The following is an 18,763-nucleotide window of genomic DNA, read 5'->3' as shown; positions in this document are numbered from 1 at the left end:
TTTTTCAGAATTACTGTTAGTAGGATATTCCGTTAACTTTATAAATTGGTAAGTTTCGTTGGGGTGTGAAGAAATATAGAGCTGATTATCATCAGCATAACAGTGACAACGAATGTAATGCTTCTTAATGATATCTCCCAAGGGTAGCATGTACAGGGTGAAAAGCAACGGTCCTACTACTGAGCCCTGTGGTACTCCATACTGAACTTAGGATTCGATATGGCATCTCTTCATTTACTGCTACAAACTGATAACGGTCAGATAAGTATGATTTAAACCATGCTAATGCAATTCCACTAATGCCAACATAATTTTCGAGTCTATTTAAAAGAATGTTGTGGCCGATAGTGTCAAATGCAGCACTAAGATCGAGTAGCACTAATAGAGAGATACAACCACGATCGGGTGATAAGAGCAAATCATTTGTAACTCTAATGAGCAGTCTCAGTACTATGATTTGGTCTAAATCTTGACGGGAGATACCATTTCTTTCTAAAAAGGAAAATAGTTGTGAGGATACCGCCTTTTCTAGTATTTTTGACAGAAAGGGTAGATTTGAGAGTTTAATTGATAAATTCTCTAGAATCAAGTTGCATTTTTTTATTAAGAGGTTTAATAATAGCCAGCTTAAAAGTTTTCGGTATATATCCTAATGACAAAGATGAATTAATGATTTTAAGAAGAGGATCTTTGACCTTTGAAGCATTTCTTTCAGTAGCTTAGTTGGTATAGGGTTTAACATACATTTTGTTGATTTAGATGATTTTAAAGGGTTTAGACAATTCTTCCTCTCCTATAGCAATGAATGAATGTCATTTTTGCTCAGGGACACTACAATGGACTGTCTGATTCATGGTTATAATTTTCAACTTAATATTATTAATCTTGCAAATAAAGAAGTTCATAAAGTCATTACTGCCGTGCTGTTTGGAAACATCAAAAGTTGAAGCTTTATTTCTTGTTAATTTATCCACTGTATCAAATAAATACCTACCTAGGGTTGTGTTTGTTTTCTCCTAAGAGTTTAAAAAAAAACTGGTGAAAACCTCTAGTTTCGTTTTCTTCCAGCTGCACTCCATTTTTCTGACTGCACTTTTGAGGGCCAGAGTGTGCTAGTTGTACCACTGTGTTGGAGTATTTTCTTTAAACTTCTTTAAGTTCAAATGAGCAACTGTGTTTTAAGTGCTGGAAATGAGAGAGTAAATTGTTTCTGTTGCAACATCAAGTTCTTCTAAGCTATCTGGGATGCTGGGGAGATTAAACTGAATAGGGAGATTATTTATAAAGCAATCTTTAGCTGTAGAAGTGATAGTTCTAGATATAGATAGATATTTGTAACAAGGAGTTGGCTTTGCAGCCTTGGCTAAATGTAAAAGTATACACAAGACTAGATAATGATCTGAGATGTCACTGCTCTGCTGCAGAATTTCAACGGCATTGACATTGATTCCATGTGACAGTATAAGATCCAAGTATGATTACGTCAATGAGTGGGTCCCGACACGTGTTGCTTCACTCCAATAGAGTTTAAAATGTCTCTAAATCCCAATCCCAATGTGTCTTTTTCATTATCTACATGGATATTAAAATCACCAACAATAAGGACTTTATCTGCAGCCAGTAGTAATTCTAATAGAAAATCAGCAAATTCTTTGATAAAGTCTGTATGGTGTCCTGTATACAGTAGCGAGCACAAATGTCAAATGGGATATATAATTTACGCTATAGAGAGTGATACATGAAGCACTAACACTTCAAAAGAATTATATTTGAAACTAGACTTTTCACTAATTCTGAAGATACTTTTATGATTTACAGCAACCACTTAGACAAGGATCTGAATATTTGCCTTTCAGACAAGGATCATGTTTATAACAATAATCTTGGGGGGTGGACTCATTTAAAGTAATGCAATCATCTAGTTTTAGCCAGGTTTCTTTCAAACACAGCATATCTAGGTATAATCAATGATATAATCTGTAATCATATCATTAACAATAAGTGCTTTTAAAGAAAGGGATTGAATATTCAGCAACCTGAGATTTTTCATTTGTTCAGCTGTATTATATCTGCTTTTTATTTTTTGAACATCAATTAAAATTTTACCCTTAAATGGGTTTGGGATTTTTTTGTTTTTACTAATTCGGGGAACAGACACAGTCTCTATGTGATGATATCTAAGTAAAAGAGTCTCTATGTGTTGGGATTTATCTGACTTCTGTGACATGAGACAGCTAGCAGACGGTCGGTTTAGCCAGTCTGTCTGCTTCCTGACCTGGGCCCCAGTAAGTAAAGGTTTAATTCTAAGACTATGTCCCATATTACTAGAGAGAAGAGCGGCACCATCCCAGGAGGGATGAATACCATCTATTTTTAACAGGTCAGGTCTGCCCCAAAAACTTTTCCAATTGTCCATGAACCCTATATTATTCTGTGGACACCACTTAGACAGCCAGCCATTGAGTAACGACAGTCTGCTTAGTATCTCATCACTCCGGCGAACAGGGAGGGTGCCAGACCATATTACAGTGTCTGACATCGTTCTTGCGAGCTCGCACCCGTTTAATGATAATTTTAGTGATCTCCGACAGGCGAAGTCGAACATCATTAGTGCCGACGTGAATAATAATCTTAGAGAATTTACCATTAGCATTAGCCAGCACTTTTAATAATAATAATTATAAATGAAAGTTAAAAAGTACAATTAACAGTACCACTTTCTAAACACTGATTAGAAATCTTGAGATAGAGGTGTAACGGTATACATATTTGTACAGTATTCTTTAGGTTTGGCACGTTAAACGTTAAAGAGTCGCACACATCCTGAAAAATTAAGCCAAAACTTTTCGATCGGCCCCCTGTTGGCAGACTGCAATATAGGTCATAAAACCCAACCTCTGGTAGTCATACATCGACTTTTTCATAGTGTGTCATAACTTATGGAAGCTAGATTGAGGCAAAAAGTGAAAAAAATTTGAGTTTGGTATAGTTTTGTCATGTTTCGCTGTTCCATGTCCTCGTGTTGGAAGGTATAGGCCGCTTATTCATTATGGACCTCCTTGAGGGGTCCCCCTGGAACTTCGGGGACCTCAGTGAATGCCTATATTACTTTAAAGGTGGGAAGACCCTGAACAGACAGCATCATTTTTTTCCTAGAGGGCTGACTGACATGTTGTGCTTTATTTCCTATTGCCCTTGTAGATGTTGATAAAGAGCCCCTCATTGTTCTTCCTTTTCTCCCTTGAGCTGGTAGTGAAATTGTGGGTTGATGAATTGGCTCTATGGTCAGTGCATGCTGCCGTGATCTAGACCTGACTCAGCAGGGCACGGCTTTAGAAAAATGAAAAAACTGGGGGTGAGAAAGAGAGAGAGAGCAGAATAAAAGATTAAGGGACGCTAAAGGAGACCAAGAGAGACAGCGAGTAAGAGAGATGGCCCTTAGAGAAAAAGAACTGCGATGCCAACAAAAAACAATAATATAATGAAGCTGACAAGCCGTCTAATCCTGTGCCAAGGAGGAGACAGCTCTCTCACTGTTTATTTGACACCTTTATAACACAGGCTCTTCAGCATTCACCGCCAGGCAGGTACACACACACACACACACACACACACACACACACACACACACACACACACACACACACACACACACACACACACACACACACACACACACACACACACACATTAATCAGCTGAACTCTCTTACTGCACACCAATTAATGCTTGACAGAGAGAGGACGAATGCTCAGGCATTCTCTGCTGCAGTAATGTCATGAGGACATAAGAAAAACTAAACTGCTTATAGCATTGGGTGGCACAAATGTCTTTACCTATGAAACTTGATTTTAACAGTTTCTGAAGAAAATGTCTGTGCTTGCCTGTGCAACACTTACTAGCACAATGAAAGAGTTGGACTGACAGTTTTCCCATTATCATGGTTGGAGACCATAAGGAATTAAACAATTCCAGTTCTGATTTCAATTGCGCTTTACAATAAAAATGTTCTTACTGGTTCCATTAACAATTTCAGTAGTACTATTGAATATGTGAAAGAAAAAAAAGTGAATTTCATATTTATACTTACTGGCCTCAGTAGACTGCTGCCAAATTAAGAGATCATTTCAGATATACCAATTTCGAAATAAATGTAATGTATACAAGTACGAGGCAGCTTAAATACAATCAAATTATTGTCCCTAACTATATATACACTAAATAAAAATACTATTATTAAATAAAAATACCTTAGGGCCCTCTACATCAAAAGATATAACCGGGGACCCCATACAGTAGGTGCATAGGTCTGATCACTCTGACTATTGGACTAACCAAGCAAAAAACATAATAAAGTACATCTCTTTTCAACAAGCTGCAAGGGGCTTTTATATGGGTCTCTTCAGCAATAATAATAGCAATGCTTGTCTAGACAAACACTACAAATTTAAAAAAGCTAATACTATGTTATTTACATATCAAAGAGATAATGACAATCTCATTGTCATGATAATCATATGAATAATCATGTGACACCAGTGTTGTTCCTGCATAGATAATTATGAGGCGGATGTCGACAAAACGTAGGCAGGCAGTCACATGCACAGTGTGGCTAACAGGACGAGGTCGAGGGCCGTGGGAGAACGGCGTGACGATGAGCTGATGAGCGACACCTGCGCGACGCACCGGTCTCGTATCTCTCACGGCCCTTGACCTCGTCCTGCTCGCCACACACAGATAGAACCCAAGTGGTGCTCAAGCACCTGCACTTTTTGCCTCTGACTAGATAAGTGCCCTTTTTTGACTAGTTAGTTTTTAATGTAAATTTGGTTGGATAAATGGATGGATGGAAGAGTGCAGCAATATCACATGAGCAAGAGTCAGAGCCGGCCCGAACCTTTTGGGGGCACTAAGCAGAATTTGATTTGGGGGGTCCCTGCCACCACGCGGAGTCACTTTTACTTGACGATTATTGACACAAATGTCATGCTATAATGTTACATTATAAATCATTATAAATAGTGAGGTTTTGTATTAATACAAAATAAATACTTAATAAAAATAGATACTTGAATAAAAAAGTTGTAACTTTTACTTTACTCTTTTACTAACTTTGAAAGTTCTGGGAAACAAAACTGTCACAAAACATATTAAATAAATTATTTTCCAAATGTGCATTAAATGTGCAATCTTCAACAACAAAATAAAACTAAAATAGACAAACATTAATATAATCAAAAATAGAATGTTACAAAAAAATAGATACTTCAATAATGAGAGTGTGTCAGTATTCCACTTTTGTTTTTAAAACGTTTTACTTTTACTTTACTCTTTTACTAACTCTTTGAAGCTTCTAAAAACAAACTGTCTCAAAACATATCAAATAAAGTATTTGCTAAAATAATGACAAAACTGCGAAATCAGAAACATAATAACAGCAAGGGTTCAACAATGACAATTATTGTTGAAAACTGTGAAAATATTATTTCTCAACTGTCTCAATACAGTGTAACTGTCCTCAAAATTTTTCCTTCCTAGCTTTTTTGGAGGCAAAGTCACTGATGACATCATTGTACGGTATTTCTTGGCCAACTTTGTTATTAATACTAATAACAGCAAGTCCACTTAGTCTTCAATTATCATCATTACGTACACTCAAAAACAAGCAATTCCACACCTAACAATTCATATTCTATTTGCAAATGAGGCATAATTGCAGTATTTGTGAGCACTTAACATGGTGATCTACTGCAGCCTAAATATGAGGCTAGCACCGCTACATCACTCGCCATCATATTAATAAAATTGAAGTCTATTTTCAACACAGAAGTCTCCCCACCCAACATGGTATATTTCCTCATAAAGACCAATAGCATCTCTCACCACAGATCTTAGAGCACATGCACCATTTTTGCCTACGAAGCTGGATGCTGAAACGTTCACTTCAACACGTACAGCAATGCTAGCTGGCATCGCTTACACCTAGAACAGTGGTTCCCAAACTTTTAACAGGCATGTACCCCCTGAGACATTATAGATGTTCCGGAGTACCCCGAACACCACCAATTGTTAACAACAATTTTATTTATTTATTAATATTTATTTGTATCAATTTTGTTGTATTAACAAAGTTAATATAATAAAATACGTAGACCTACGCCAAAAAACTAGTTGAGGATAAATTCTTTAAAATTGGGCAATTCGAGTGTTATGGACGTGACATTTGCAGTCAAAACTTGAAATATAAATTCTCAGAAAATGCATTTAATAGTGAAACGTCTGTTTATATATCCATACTCCCTTAATAAAGCTCCAGACATTCGAAAAATATCAGTCTACACATGCGTTTTATATTTAATATGAGCGAAATACACATGTGACGTGACACAAAAAATCTTTAACTTTTAGGTGGCAAAATATTTTTTAGTAATTCTATGAACTACACTGCGCAAAACAAAAGTAATACTACCCACCGGATGAGGGTCGGCCTCAACAGAACACAAAGTATTATTTTTATTTAATTTTTCGTGTTCGCATTTATGAGGAAAAAAACAATGTTACGGACGTGACAGTTCTCTGTTACGGACATGACCGCTCTGAAAGCGACTTTAAAACTTACACAGAGACCTCAAACAGAAAGCACAAAGCCTTTCTTTTAAGTGAATTTCGTTTTTTATTAATTGTATCTTAATTTTAATCAATGTTTCATCAACCAATTGGCTGGATTTAATAAATAAGAAGTAAATATAGTAGAAAATAGATCATCATGTCACGGAGGCGATGGCGCGTGAACTGGACTCTCGTCTAATAAATGAACCGAAACACAGCGTATAAGGTACTTGCCTCACAAACCTGAAAAATATATAGAAAGCTTGAAATGTCTACTTTTTAACAGAAGAATTCAAAATGAAAGAAATCAGACTCTCTGCTTATGTAATCCGTATGAAATGTGCATTTCTCTCTGGCGCGTTCACTACTGCGAAGATCGCGAGTCAACATCGCCAACTTCATCTTTGCAGCCGACACTGACAAACACTTGTTTATTAATAAACAATTAAAATGTCTCCTTGCTATATTTGACATATTCATAATCATTATGCCGGTTCTTTGTGGCAGCTTTTAGATACTTTATTGGCAGCGCCACCCTTGCATGTTACATGAATGCATCACCACCGCATCAGCACCAAAAACATGACTTTTTTCAAATCTAAATCAATAATGATACAAACCGAATTGTAGGTTTGGTCTATCGTTACAGCCCTAGTAAGATGAGAAAGCAGGAGTTTAGTCGTTTGTCATGGTTGTAAAAAAAACAAAGGCTATCTGAACATCTTTGCCAAGCGCAAACCAGTACAGAAGTAATCAATAAATTATTGGGGAGGGTCATGCCTTTTTTCACAATCATTTTGGAGGGTCATAGAAAAAATTATTGCTGGCAAAGGGAGGGTCAAGTCTTTTTTGACTACAGATCTCAAAACTCCTCTGGTAGTCCCTTAAATAAAAAACGAACAGTCCATTAGATTTTTTCCAGTCCATTTTTCGCGTACCCCCTGAAATCATTCCACGTACCCCTGGGGGTACGCATACCCCAGTTTGACAACCCAGGACCTAGAAGGTTAAGTTCCCCTTCGGCTGTTTTCTCCAACTTAAACCGATATCTATTGATACGTTAAATACACCTAGATAAATGTATATTAATGGGAGACACTTCACTGTTGATGTTGGGAATTTAGCTCTGGTGATGGCTTATATAAGATCATGACCAGCTGCTACCTCAAGTGAGCACAATTTGTGCTGCACAAAACATACTTTAAATAATCACGAAAACATACCTTTACATACGCAAACATAGCCTGTAGCTTAAAATGAATGGCAATGAAACCATTGCTTTAACCAATCAGATAATCAGTCAGATTTAATCAGCCAATCAGATTTTGATTTGACTGCATCGGGGCCATCTAGCAGGCTAACAATAACGTCTGGATTTTCACATCCTTTGATTGGATAGTCAGAGCTAGCAATACGCATTTGTAGCAAACTAAATAAACTAAAATATATTCCTGTAGATTTAATAGTTTATCAACCTACAAATTAATATTTCTTTCTCTCCTTGACCCCCAGCAGGTTCAAACCTACCGGGGAAAAAAACCTTATTTAGCCTTATTCAGCTTAATGCAGAGTCACTGAACTCTATTCGATCTGTCCGGGTAAAAGCAGAACTGACTATAATGTATGCCACGAATGATTTTGAAGGCAAAAGTCCAACTGATCTCATTGATTTCGTTCTAAAATCTGTGTGAGAGCATGGGTCAGCTGTACACATCGTCATGTTTGGCGGTGACTGTCCCTGTGTCCAAAAGCGAAATAAAACGTATGCCAGAAATAGAACGGGACAGACTCGACTTTCAGCATTAGCCTCGATAGAAAAGACTTATTGTTGGAAATGAAACGCACAGATAACCTGTACAACAGATTAATTAAAGTATTTTTGAGGAAAGAAAATAGTTTTTTTTTTTTTTTGTAAAAAATAAATAGTAGTTTTGGTGAGTATAATGGGTTTTTTTGCTCCCCGTTTTTTCCATGGTGAATATGATTTTGTTCTTAATTTTTCTTTTTCTAAAATTTATGATGGAATGTTTTTTTCAGACATTCAAACTATTGTAACGTCTGACGTGAGACTTTTATAACCCTTGAACGACAAGACAAGTTTCTGAACTTATAATCGTAACGCAATAACCACTGTACCATAGCTGTCAACATTAAACATTGAAAATAAGGGAGATTTCCCGGAATCCATCCCCAAAATAAGGGATTTTTTTACACGATTCTTACCCACAAACTTTTTAAAAAAAAGCACTAATCATTAACAGTCTAAAGAGTTTATAACTACATAGGCCTACATATAGTGTGAGAGAGAGACGTGTGTGTGTATATATGAGAGAGAGAGAAAGAGAGTGTGTGTGTGTGTGTGTGTGTGTGTGAGAGAGAGAGAGAGAGAGAGAGAGAGAGAGAGAGAGAGGTAGAGAGAGAAGGAGTGTGTCTGTGTGTGTGTTAGGGGTGTGACCGTAACCGTGAGACCGACGGTTATAGTTGAACACCGTAATTAGAACTCTATAACCGCCAAAACCGTGTTATTAAAATATTTTTTACAAAAAATGTTTTATCATAGAGAATGTTTAACTACTAATATCAGCTTACGAGGGAAACGGAGGCGGAGTTAGTGGTGCTTCGGAAGTTCGGAGGCTCCTGCAGGAGATGATTCGGGAGAGGTCTGTACCGATCAGAGCGCACGCTGACACGGAGTTAGGGTCAAGCTTTGTTTATAGCATGGTTTATACTCGACGCGTCTGCACGAGCGCGGCAAAAATGATGTGTTGGGTGCGCAAGACCCGCAAGACCCCATTTCGCTTTGCTGTGTGTACGGCTTTTTTTGTAACAGCGCGCACGGCGCCGCATCCGAGGATGAACGACTTCAAGCCGAATCTGCCCGAGCTTGTACGTCTCACACAATCAGAGCGTAAAAATACGGGATATTTGACGGGAAAATACTAAAACGGGAAGACAGCGGGAAAAGAGCTAAAATACGTGAGAAACCCGGAAAAAACGGGAGGGTTGACAGCTATGCACTGTACACTAACGCACAAGCTGTGCGTTAAAAATGTTTAGCTAAAAAATGCTAAAAATGCTAGCGCCTGGCGGCACATGAACCGATAATCTACCAATAGCCTACCAGTCATTGCACTGAGGAAAATCTCACTCCAAGTAAAACTCAAAAGTTGGCAGTCCACATTTTGAGCCAAGAAAAACCCTGGACACCATAAACTTTTACGGCAAAACATAGCAACATAATTATTCACAGAATTCATAGTACAGAGTCTCTACTTAGAAAATTGCTGAGTCATGCGACCTCCAAAATTCATAACATTGATCTACTAGGTCATTTCAATATTTTTAAATATTAAAGCAAGTATAAATGAAACCACAATTATCAAATTAACAGGTTCATTGGTCTTTGAACTAAAAAATAATAAACTTGGTGCAAAGGAGACAGGTCCATTTTTAGCTTTACCCTTTGCTTTTCCCTGTACCACCTCAATGAGCTATGAAAAGGTTACTGCACCGCAGGACATCTCTGTCCAGAGCTTAGGTCTAAAGGTCATTTTGTAATGCTCCCACCGATTAGCTGTCAGTTTAAACACAAATAATCATAAAGGGTAAGCATTGAAAACAACAAGTGCATGGATGAGGTCACTTAATGTGCATTAATTTAGATGTTAAAATACAACCTGTTACCAAAGTTATTATGATACCAGGCTTATTTATCTTGTGAACATGATTTCAGTTTCAAACTTTGCAAAAGAATAGCAAAACTTCACCTAAATAAAGGTCATCCCTGGTGGCAAAATGTCTAGGTTACGACTGTAACCTCTGTTCCCTTAGAACAGGGAACGAGACAACGCATCGATGACGCTATTAAGGAACGCCCTCCACATGAACCGGTGCCTGAAAAACTGTCCCATCTCGGCAATCAAATTTGACTGGCGACAGCCTATGGCGTCACTACTAGTGCGACACGGAAGTATAAAAGGGGCGCCTAGAGAACATGTTATCAACTTTCGGACGCAGTGTCGCAGTTCTCAGGGAACAGAGGTTACAGTCATAACTTAGATATTCCCTTTTGAAAATTCCCTTTGGGAATTACCTTTTTTAAGTGAATATGGCCAGGGGGTCCGAAAGGAGTCCCGTCGAGCCACTTTCTGAGGGGGACATAAAGTCAACCCCATATGCCACCAGGAAGGCTGACCTGATCAAATCTACTGACCTAGTCTTGCCAACAACCTGTCTGTTTTCCTAAACAGTTGTTGTCTGTTTTTCACAAAACCAATAGTGAAACCTGTTCATAGAGACGGGCATCCTGGAGAGTAGAACTGACCATAAAGCTTTATAACCCTTGCAAAAGAGGGGAGTAACTCTACTCAATCCTGGATCTACACAGTGCTTTGAAACATAGTGGAGAGTGGGCACTCTAACAAGGGAGCCTAGAAAAGGGGAGCGCCTCCAGCTCTAGGGCTGATCTAGCAGGGAGAGTGTCCTTCATGAGAGTCCTTCAAACGTAACCGGACTTAAGGTTAGCTAGAAAAAAAAACGATGAAAAAAAACCATATATATATGACCAGGCTCTGGGCTAGAATCAGGGAGGCTCAAAGGGAGCCTACAACGTGATGATCTTATTTATTGCTAAAATCCACAACATGGTGGAGCCACCTTCAAGGAGACCTGTGAAGGTCTGCTACTTGATAGCGATACTTGTTAGCAGAACTAGCCTTAGATATTATAGGTGTACTCACAGAAATATTGTGAGCCCGGTCTTTCCTACTTTACATTGCCAATCGACAGTGTACTCAGCTAGAGCGCTATCGACCCTTTAAACAAGGGGAGTACAATCTTACGCCTAAAACTTCAATTATCTAAAAGCATCAGCCCATGGCATGCTTAGGCTTTAAGGGAGTGTACTCAAACCTGTCCCAAATGGGAGGGAGTACTAAATAAACTAAAGCTGTGGGTAGCCAAAAAAAACACTAAGCCCAAGGGAAATGGAGGCCTCAGCTATGAAGCCAACATTTTCACCTTTTGAATAGAAAATTAATTCAAGGGGCCTAGATAACCAACCTAAAGTCTAGCAGGGAATTTCTAGCTACAATATACAGCTCTGAAAGTGGAGACCTCAGCATCGACACAGTGCAAGTTCCCTTTCAAAAGGGAAACCAAGGTAGTTTCTACTGGTCATCCTGATTTTTATAGTTTTAGAGGGGTTTTGGTCCGTCAGGGAGATCTAAACCAGCTAAAAGCAGTTAACCAACCAAGAGTAGATAACCTCATGCTTGTTTTTAAGTTGTTACAATTAAAAACATTTATTTATACAATTTATAAAAATAACTTGCAGAATATTTTTGCATTTTTAAAGTAATGCCTTAAAAATCAACACACCTTTACCAAAATTCTACTTATCCATAACATTATCTGCACTGATTTCCTAATTCAATTCTCATTCGGAAAATTCTTGATTTAGTTAAATTTTGATTTAATTACCTGATTTGAATATTTCAGTTACAGTGTCACAAATGTTTCAATAATTACATAATCACCTAATAATGCACTGTAGCACATTCCAGGTTCATTTATACATTGGGTTTTAGAATTGCAATTTTAAATTTTGGTGGGAAAATAATAAGGTCTGTGATTAATATTAAAGAGACTTTAACGTTTTATTCTACAATATGAGTTCCAACTGAGCTTCAGGGGGGAAAAAAGTATGTAAACATGGATAAATTCTTTAACAGTTTAAGATTATTTCTGTACTGGGGAGGCATGAATCATTCAAACTCATACAGTATGTGTTTATGCCTAAAAAAATGATATTCCTTTTGAACCGTTTGTCATTAATAGGGAAAATGGCGTAGAACCGTTTACACACAGCAAACTGTCCCTCGGGGACTGTAAAGGTCAATGAATGTGAAGTGTCACGTAATTTCTAGTTCGTTAAGCAGCATTATCACCTTCTGAGAAAGAAAGTCGTGAGTGAGAGTGCCTGTTTGGACTTAACGATAATTTCAGGGAACGAGCAAATCCCAGTAGAGAGCTATGAAATATTCAAAGCAACCTACTACACTGCAGTGTCTGTGGCTGGAGATAAACTCGCCAAACGTAGGCTGTGACCATGCCAGCAAGTCCAGAGGCTCTTCTGTCACTGCCATTAATAAAACATTAGCTTAGAAGGCACACTTTCTGTGGGAAGTAGGCAAACCTATGTCACCTATGAATCCAGATCTGACAATGATGTTCAAATTATCCAAAGTGTGTGTGTTGAGGAGTTTTGGAATTGAAAACAAAGAACAGAGAGGAGTGCCAGAAATGAAGCTTTGAAAACCTGAGGTGTGGGGCAAAAACGTCTCGGTTACGTATGTAACCCTAGTTCCCTGATAGGGAACGAGACGCTGCGTCAAACGCTGCGGGAACGCCCCTGCGTTGTGCGTCATGAAGCACGTATGGAATCAGCCCAATGGAGAGATGAAACGTCATAGGCGGGTGACGTCATCGACCAGGAAACTATAAAGCACCCCAAAAACACAAGCGCATTAGCTTCTGATAGGATTGAAGGAAGCGCTAACGGGAGTGCCGGGAGTATGGCGGAGCGACGCAGCGTCTCGTTCCCTATCAGGGAACTAGGGTTACATACGTAACCGAGACGTTCCCTTTCAAGGGAACTTCGAGCTGCGTCAAACGCTGCGGGAACGCGAATACCCACGTCGCCATAGGACCAAATGACCGTCATGTGAGACTAGCCCACAGAGGACGAGAGCACCTGTGCCCCAGGGGTAGAGCTTAAGTCTAGGTCATAGAACTTAATAAAAGTATGCGGTGAAGACCATCCAGCCGCATCACAAACATCACTCAGGGAAACCCCCGACAAAAGAGCTTTAGAAGCAGCCATACTCCTGGTAGAGTGAGCTCGGACAACCAAAGGTGAAGGCTGGCCAGCCGACTCATAAGCAAGTGAGATAGCCTCAACCACCCACTTGCTCATTCTCTGTTTAGACGCCGGACACCCTTTCCTGGGTGGCCCGAAACATACAAAAAGTTGTTCTGATTTCCTCCACAGGGCAGCTCTGTGGACATAAGCGTCTAATGCCCTAACAGGGCAGAGTGAATTAAGTTTCTCCTGGTCCGATGACATAAATGGAGGAGGACAGAAAGCCTGCAGAACCGTAGGTCTAACAATATTAGTAGGAACCTTAGGAACGTAACCTGGTCTAGGATGCAGAAAAGCTTTAACCATGCCAGGTGCAAATTCCAGGCACGAGGGTGAAACCGACAGAGCCTGCAAATCTCCGATTCTTTTTAGTGAAGAGATAGCAAGCAAAAAGATAGTCTTAAAAGTGAGAAACTTCTCGGGAACTTCTTCGATAGGTTCAAAAGGAGCTAGGGAAAGACCTTCTAATACAATGGCCAGATCCCAAGTCGGCACCCTCGTACGAACTGCTGGCCTCAGCCTCAAAGTGCCACGGAGGAAACGAGTTATAAGCGGGTGTCTCCCAAGAAAAACTCCACTGAAAGGGACGTGGTAAGCAGCCAGTGCCGCCACATACACCTTTAGTGTGGAGGGGGATAACCCTGTGGAGAAGCGCTCCTGCAGGAATTCCAGCACTGCACCCACTGGGCAGTTAACTGGGTCCTGCAGGTGTTCTCCACACCAAGAAGTGAAAAGTTTCCACTTCAAGGCATAAAGCTTCCTCGTGGATGGAGCTCTGGAGTTAAGAATGGTCTCAACAACCTCGGTTGAGAGACCGGAGTCTATGAGCTGGGCCCCCTCAGAGGCCAAGCCCACAGTTTCCACAATTCTGGGCGGGGGTGAAGTATCGTGCCCCCCGCCTGGGAGAGTAGATCCCTCCTGACCGGGAGCTCCAAAGGAGAACCGTCCAGGAGAGAAATCAGGTCCGCAAACCATACTCGGGCCGGCCAGAACGGGGCTACTAGTAGTAGACTGACCCCGTCCCGGCGGACCCTCTCCAGAACTCCTGGTAACAGAGCAATCGGGGGAAAGGCGTACAGACGTGACCTCGGCCACGGCTGCACCATAGCATCCAACCCCAGGGGGGCTGGAAGAGTGATGGAGAACCACCGATGACAATGAGTGGTCTCCTTGGAAGCGAATAGGTCCACCTCGGCGCGACCGAAACTCAACCAAAGGAGCTCCACCACCTCGGGGTGGAGTCTCCATTCCCCTGGCCTCGGCCCCTGCCTCGACAGGGAGTCTGCTACCACATTCAAATACCCAGGGAGATACATTGCTCTCAGAGATAGTAGCTTCCCTTGGGACCACAGGAGGATCTGACGGGCCAACTTGTAAAGCCGGCGAAACCGCAGGCCCCCCTGATGATTTATATAAGAGACCACCGACGTGTTGTCTGATTGAACTAACACATGATGGCCTCTCAGGTCTGTTAGGAAGTGTTTCAGAGCCTGAAACACAGCCAACATCTCTAGACAATTTATGTGCCACGAAAGATGATGATCCTGCCACAGACCTTGAGCTGGGCGACCACTCATGACCGCCCCCCACCCTGTGAGGGAAGCATCCGTCGTTAGCGTTATGCGACGACAAAGAGCCCCCAGCACAGGACCTTTGGATAGGAACCAAGTTTCTCTCCACATGACCAGAGCACGAAGGCAGCGCCGCGTGACTTTGAACGTGCGGAGCGGATTTCCCCTCGGGGAGAATCCCTTGGTCCTGAGCCACCACTGTAGCGGTCTCATGTACAACAGGCCGCAAGGTATAACGTTGGACGCTGCTGCCATCAGACCCAACAGTCTCTCCATGCATTTCGTGAAAGTGCGGGGAGATAAAGCTAGGCCAAACGGAAGAACCCTGTACTGGTACGCCTCGCCCCCGAAGGCGAACCTCAGGAACTTCCTGTGTTGTGGAAGGATGGACACATGGAAGTATGCGTCCTTCAGATCTATCGTGACAAACCAGTCCTCGGACCTGATTTGAGACACGCTCTGCTTGATAGTGAGCATCTTGAATTTTAGCTTCCCTACCGAGCGATTCAATATGCGCAGGTCTAAAATTGGACGCAACCCCCCATCCTTCTTTGGAACGATGAAATATCGGCTGTAATAACCTGACTCCAAACTGGGAGGAGGAACCCGTTCTATAGCCTCTTTTTGAAGGAGCGTTTTCACCTCTTGTTCCAATACCAGAGCCTGCTCGGGGCCCACCACTGTGTGCAGAACCCCTCTGAATTTTGGTGGACGACACCTGAACTGGATAGCATAACCCTTTTCTACTGTCTGCAGGACCCAATGAGATATTTTTGGAAGGCTTTTCCACTCTGCCAGAAATTCTACTAAGGGTACCAGCCTCTCGAGACTGGCCTCTGGTGTAACTTGAGCAGCAGACGCAGCGCCCTGTAACGGCGCACCGGCAGGGAACAACTGGTCTGACTGCTCTGAGACCCTCCTCAGAGGGAGCGAGCGTCCCTCGGGAAAGCGCTCGCTGGGATCGTCTGTGCCCCGGCATAAAGGCGGGGTTGGCAGAACGAGCCCCTGAGGGCACCGAGGAGGAATGGGCACCGTAAAAAGAGGTGAACACCTTTCCGCCTCGGTGGGGACCACCCTCAGCATCCTGAACGGCTTGGCGTCAGGACTTCTTCTTAGCCGAAGCCTTCTTAGCCAATATAACTGTCCTCAGATCAGTTCTACTGGGAGAAGGCTTCGGCTGAGAGTGTCGCGGCTGAGCCCACTGTCCAGCAGGGGGAGCACGAGACGCGACACTCTGCCTCTGCTGCGCTCTATGTGATGAGCTCGAAGACGGCCGGGGCTGCTCCCGCCCAGCAGCCCCAGGGACATGAACTTTAAGGGGAAGAAACTTTTTAAAAGCTGCAGTTTGTTTCTTTTCTTCTTGGAATTTATCGATAACTGAATTCACAGCATCACCAAACAACCCCATGGGAGAAAGAGGAGCATCTAAAAGAAAAGCTTTTTCTCTCTCTTTAATATTAGTCTGATTTAACCACAAATGTCTTTCTGCGGCCACCAGAGCTGCCATAGAACGACCCATTAATTTGGCCGATTCTCTGGTGGCACGCAGGAATAAATCAGCAGCCTGACGCAGTTCGCGAACTACGTCAGTACTGACCTCCTCACTCTCACTCATGTCCCTTAGCAGATCAGCCTGGTATGCCTGCAAGATTGACATAGTATGCAGACATGACGCAGCCTGACCTGCTGCCGAATATGCTTTACCCACCAAAGCCGAAGTGTTTCTTAAAGGCTTGGTGGGTAATGCCGGTGCCTTAAAAGATGATGCTGCTTCGGGGGAGAGATGGCTCGCAAGCGTCTCTTCCACACGAGGCAAAGCACCATAACCATGAGCCTTGGCTCCCATAATATTAGCGTATGTTGAAGTCTGGGGACTAAACACTCTATATGACACCGGTTTTCTCCATGATTTCGAGACCTCGGTGTGGAGATCATGGAAAAACGGCAGGCACCGGCGTGGAGGCTGCACACGTGACGGCAAAAATCTCTCATCCAACTTTGATTTAGAAACAGACTCCTGTCTAGTCACTGGCCATTCAATATTAAGTTTTTCAACAGCTCTTGTTAACACCTCCATAAGCTCATCACTCTCAGGAGTGTGGGGTGGCGAATCCTCCACATCTCCCTCAACACTAACAACATCAAGTTCCTCAGAACTGGATAGCTGCAGCACTGGTGCCTCAGCCCGAGCGGAAGAAACCGCAGCGCGTGCTTCCGAACCCGGGACTGAGGCACTGGATCTCACAGGTGAAGGGAGAGATAAGGCAGAGCCCGTCTCAAACCCCGCTGTGAGATCCATCTGCGATCCCCACGATAAGCGCCGCCGCTCTGCCTCGGCAGAAGCGGGACCCGAACCGCGGGGAGCGCGCACCGAACCGCTCTCCTCAAAGAGCGATCGGCGGGAGCGGAGCGTCCTTAACGGCAAACGCTCGCAATGCTCACAGTCTGCTCCCTCGAGAGCAAACTGGGCATGCTGAACTCCCAAACAAACAACACAAAGATCATGTGTATCCCCGCTCGTTAAATAACGCGAGCAGGGAGGAACACACTTTCTAAACTGCTGTTCGTCCGCCATAATCTCTCAATATATATATATATAGGGATAAATTGTTTGTGTGGTGCAGGGTATGTAAGACAGACAATATCACACAGGGACAGATTCACATGTAGCGCGACTGAAAGCACAGAAGCTAATGCGCTTGTGTTTTTGGGGTGCTTTATAGTTTCCTGGTCGATGACGTCACCCGCCTATGACGTTTCATCTCTCCATTGGGCTGATTCCATACGTGCTTCATGACGCACAACGCAGGGGCGTTCCCGCAGCGTTTGACGCAGCTCGAAGTTCCCTTGAAAGGGAACTTGATTTTAGCAAGTTTTAATGCAGTTTGGGCCTGGAAGTAATTACTTTCCAAAAGAAAATAATGTTAGGAACTGCATCCCTTATGGTGCACCTAACAAACGTAATCAGCAATCAAATACAAAACATTTAGCCAACATGTTCTCCAATGACTTGGAGGAAAATTTATTGTAACAGTGAATTCTGTCACGCAAAACAAGTTTATATATAAACAGTCTGTAGTTCAACCAGCCTCATAAATGCACATTCATCTTCATCAATCAGTCAGGCTTGTTGGCATATTGGCAGCTGACATTGCAGGAATTAAATCTATTCTATTTTCATACCCTTTCTCCTGTTAAAAGCCCTGTTCATTCTGCAGAGTTTGAGAAGTGCCTGTGTGGTGAGGACGGACTCCAATGAGAAACCACCTGCAGAAAAAGCATAGAGGAACACAATGATTGTAAAAAAGCAGTGTTATTCTCAATGAAATGATCACTGTCAAAGGGTTTTTGATTTCGTCAATAACAGAGGCAAAACAATATATATACACTACTGTACAAAAGTCTGAGGCACGTTAGTATTTTCACCCCTCAAAAAATGGTTTGAAGTCAGTTGTTTATATCTTTTGCTGTAGTATGTCAGTAAGAAATATCAATTTATATTTCCAAACATTCATTTTGCCATTAATTGTAATAATCCAGTGAGATTTTTGTATGCACAAGGAGTCTGACAACAGCCGGTATGCTCCGCACGAAGATGATAGATCTCACATCATCAAGTCCATTAGTGATTACATGAAGAAACAGAAAAAACTGAATAAAT

General features: G+C 41.8%; 1 protein-coding gene across 2 annotated transcripts in view; it reads right to left on the bottom strand.

Moving 5' to 3' along the window:
- gulp1b (GULP PTB domain containing engulfment adaptor 1b) overlaps positions 1-18,763 on the bottom strand; it is a 116,318-nt gene that overhangs the window by 37,801 nt on the left and 59,754 nt on the right. For both annotated transcript variants that reach the window (XM_077199409.1, XM_077199408.1), the window contains exon 2: positions 18,286-18,369. In XM_077199409.1, coding sequence (XP_077055524.1) covers positions 18,286-18,369 — 84 coding nt within the window. The remainder of the gene's footprint in view (positions 1-18,285; positions 18,370-18,763) is intronic.

The sequence above is a fragment of the Siphateles boraxobius genome, unplaced genomic scaffold (assembly GCF_051911475.1).
Source record: "Siphateles boraxobius isolate OS27281-9 unplaced genomic scaffold, OSU_SipBor_1 41, whole genome shotgun sequence".
NCBI classification, from domain to species: domain Eukaryota; kingdom Metazoa; phylum Chordata; class Actinopteri; order Cypriniformes; family Leuciscidae; genus Siphateles; species Siphateles boraxobius.
The sequence above is the reverse complement of the archived record's forward strand: the minus strand, read 5'-3'. Positions and strand labels throughout refer to the sequence as shown.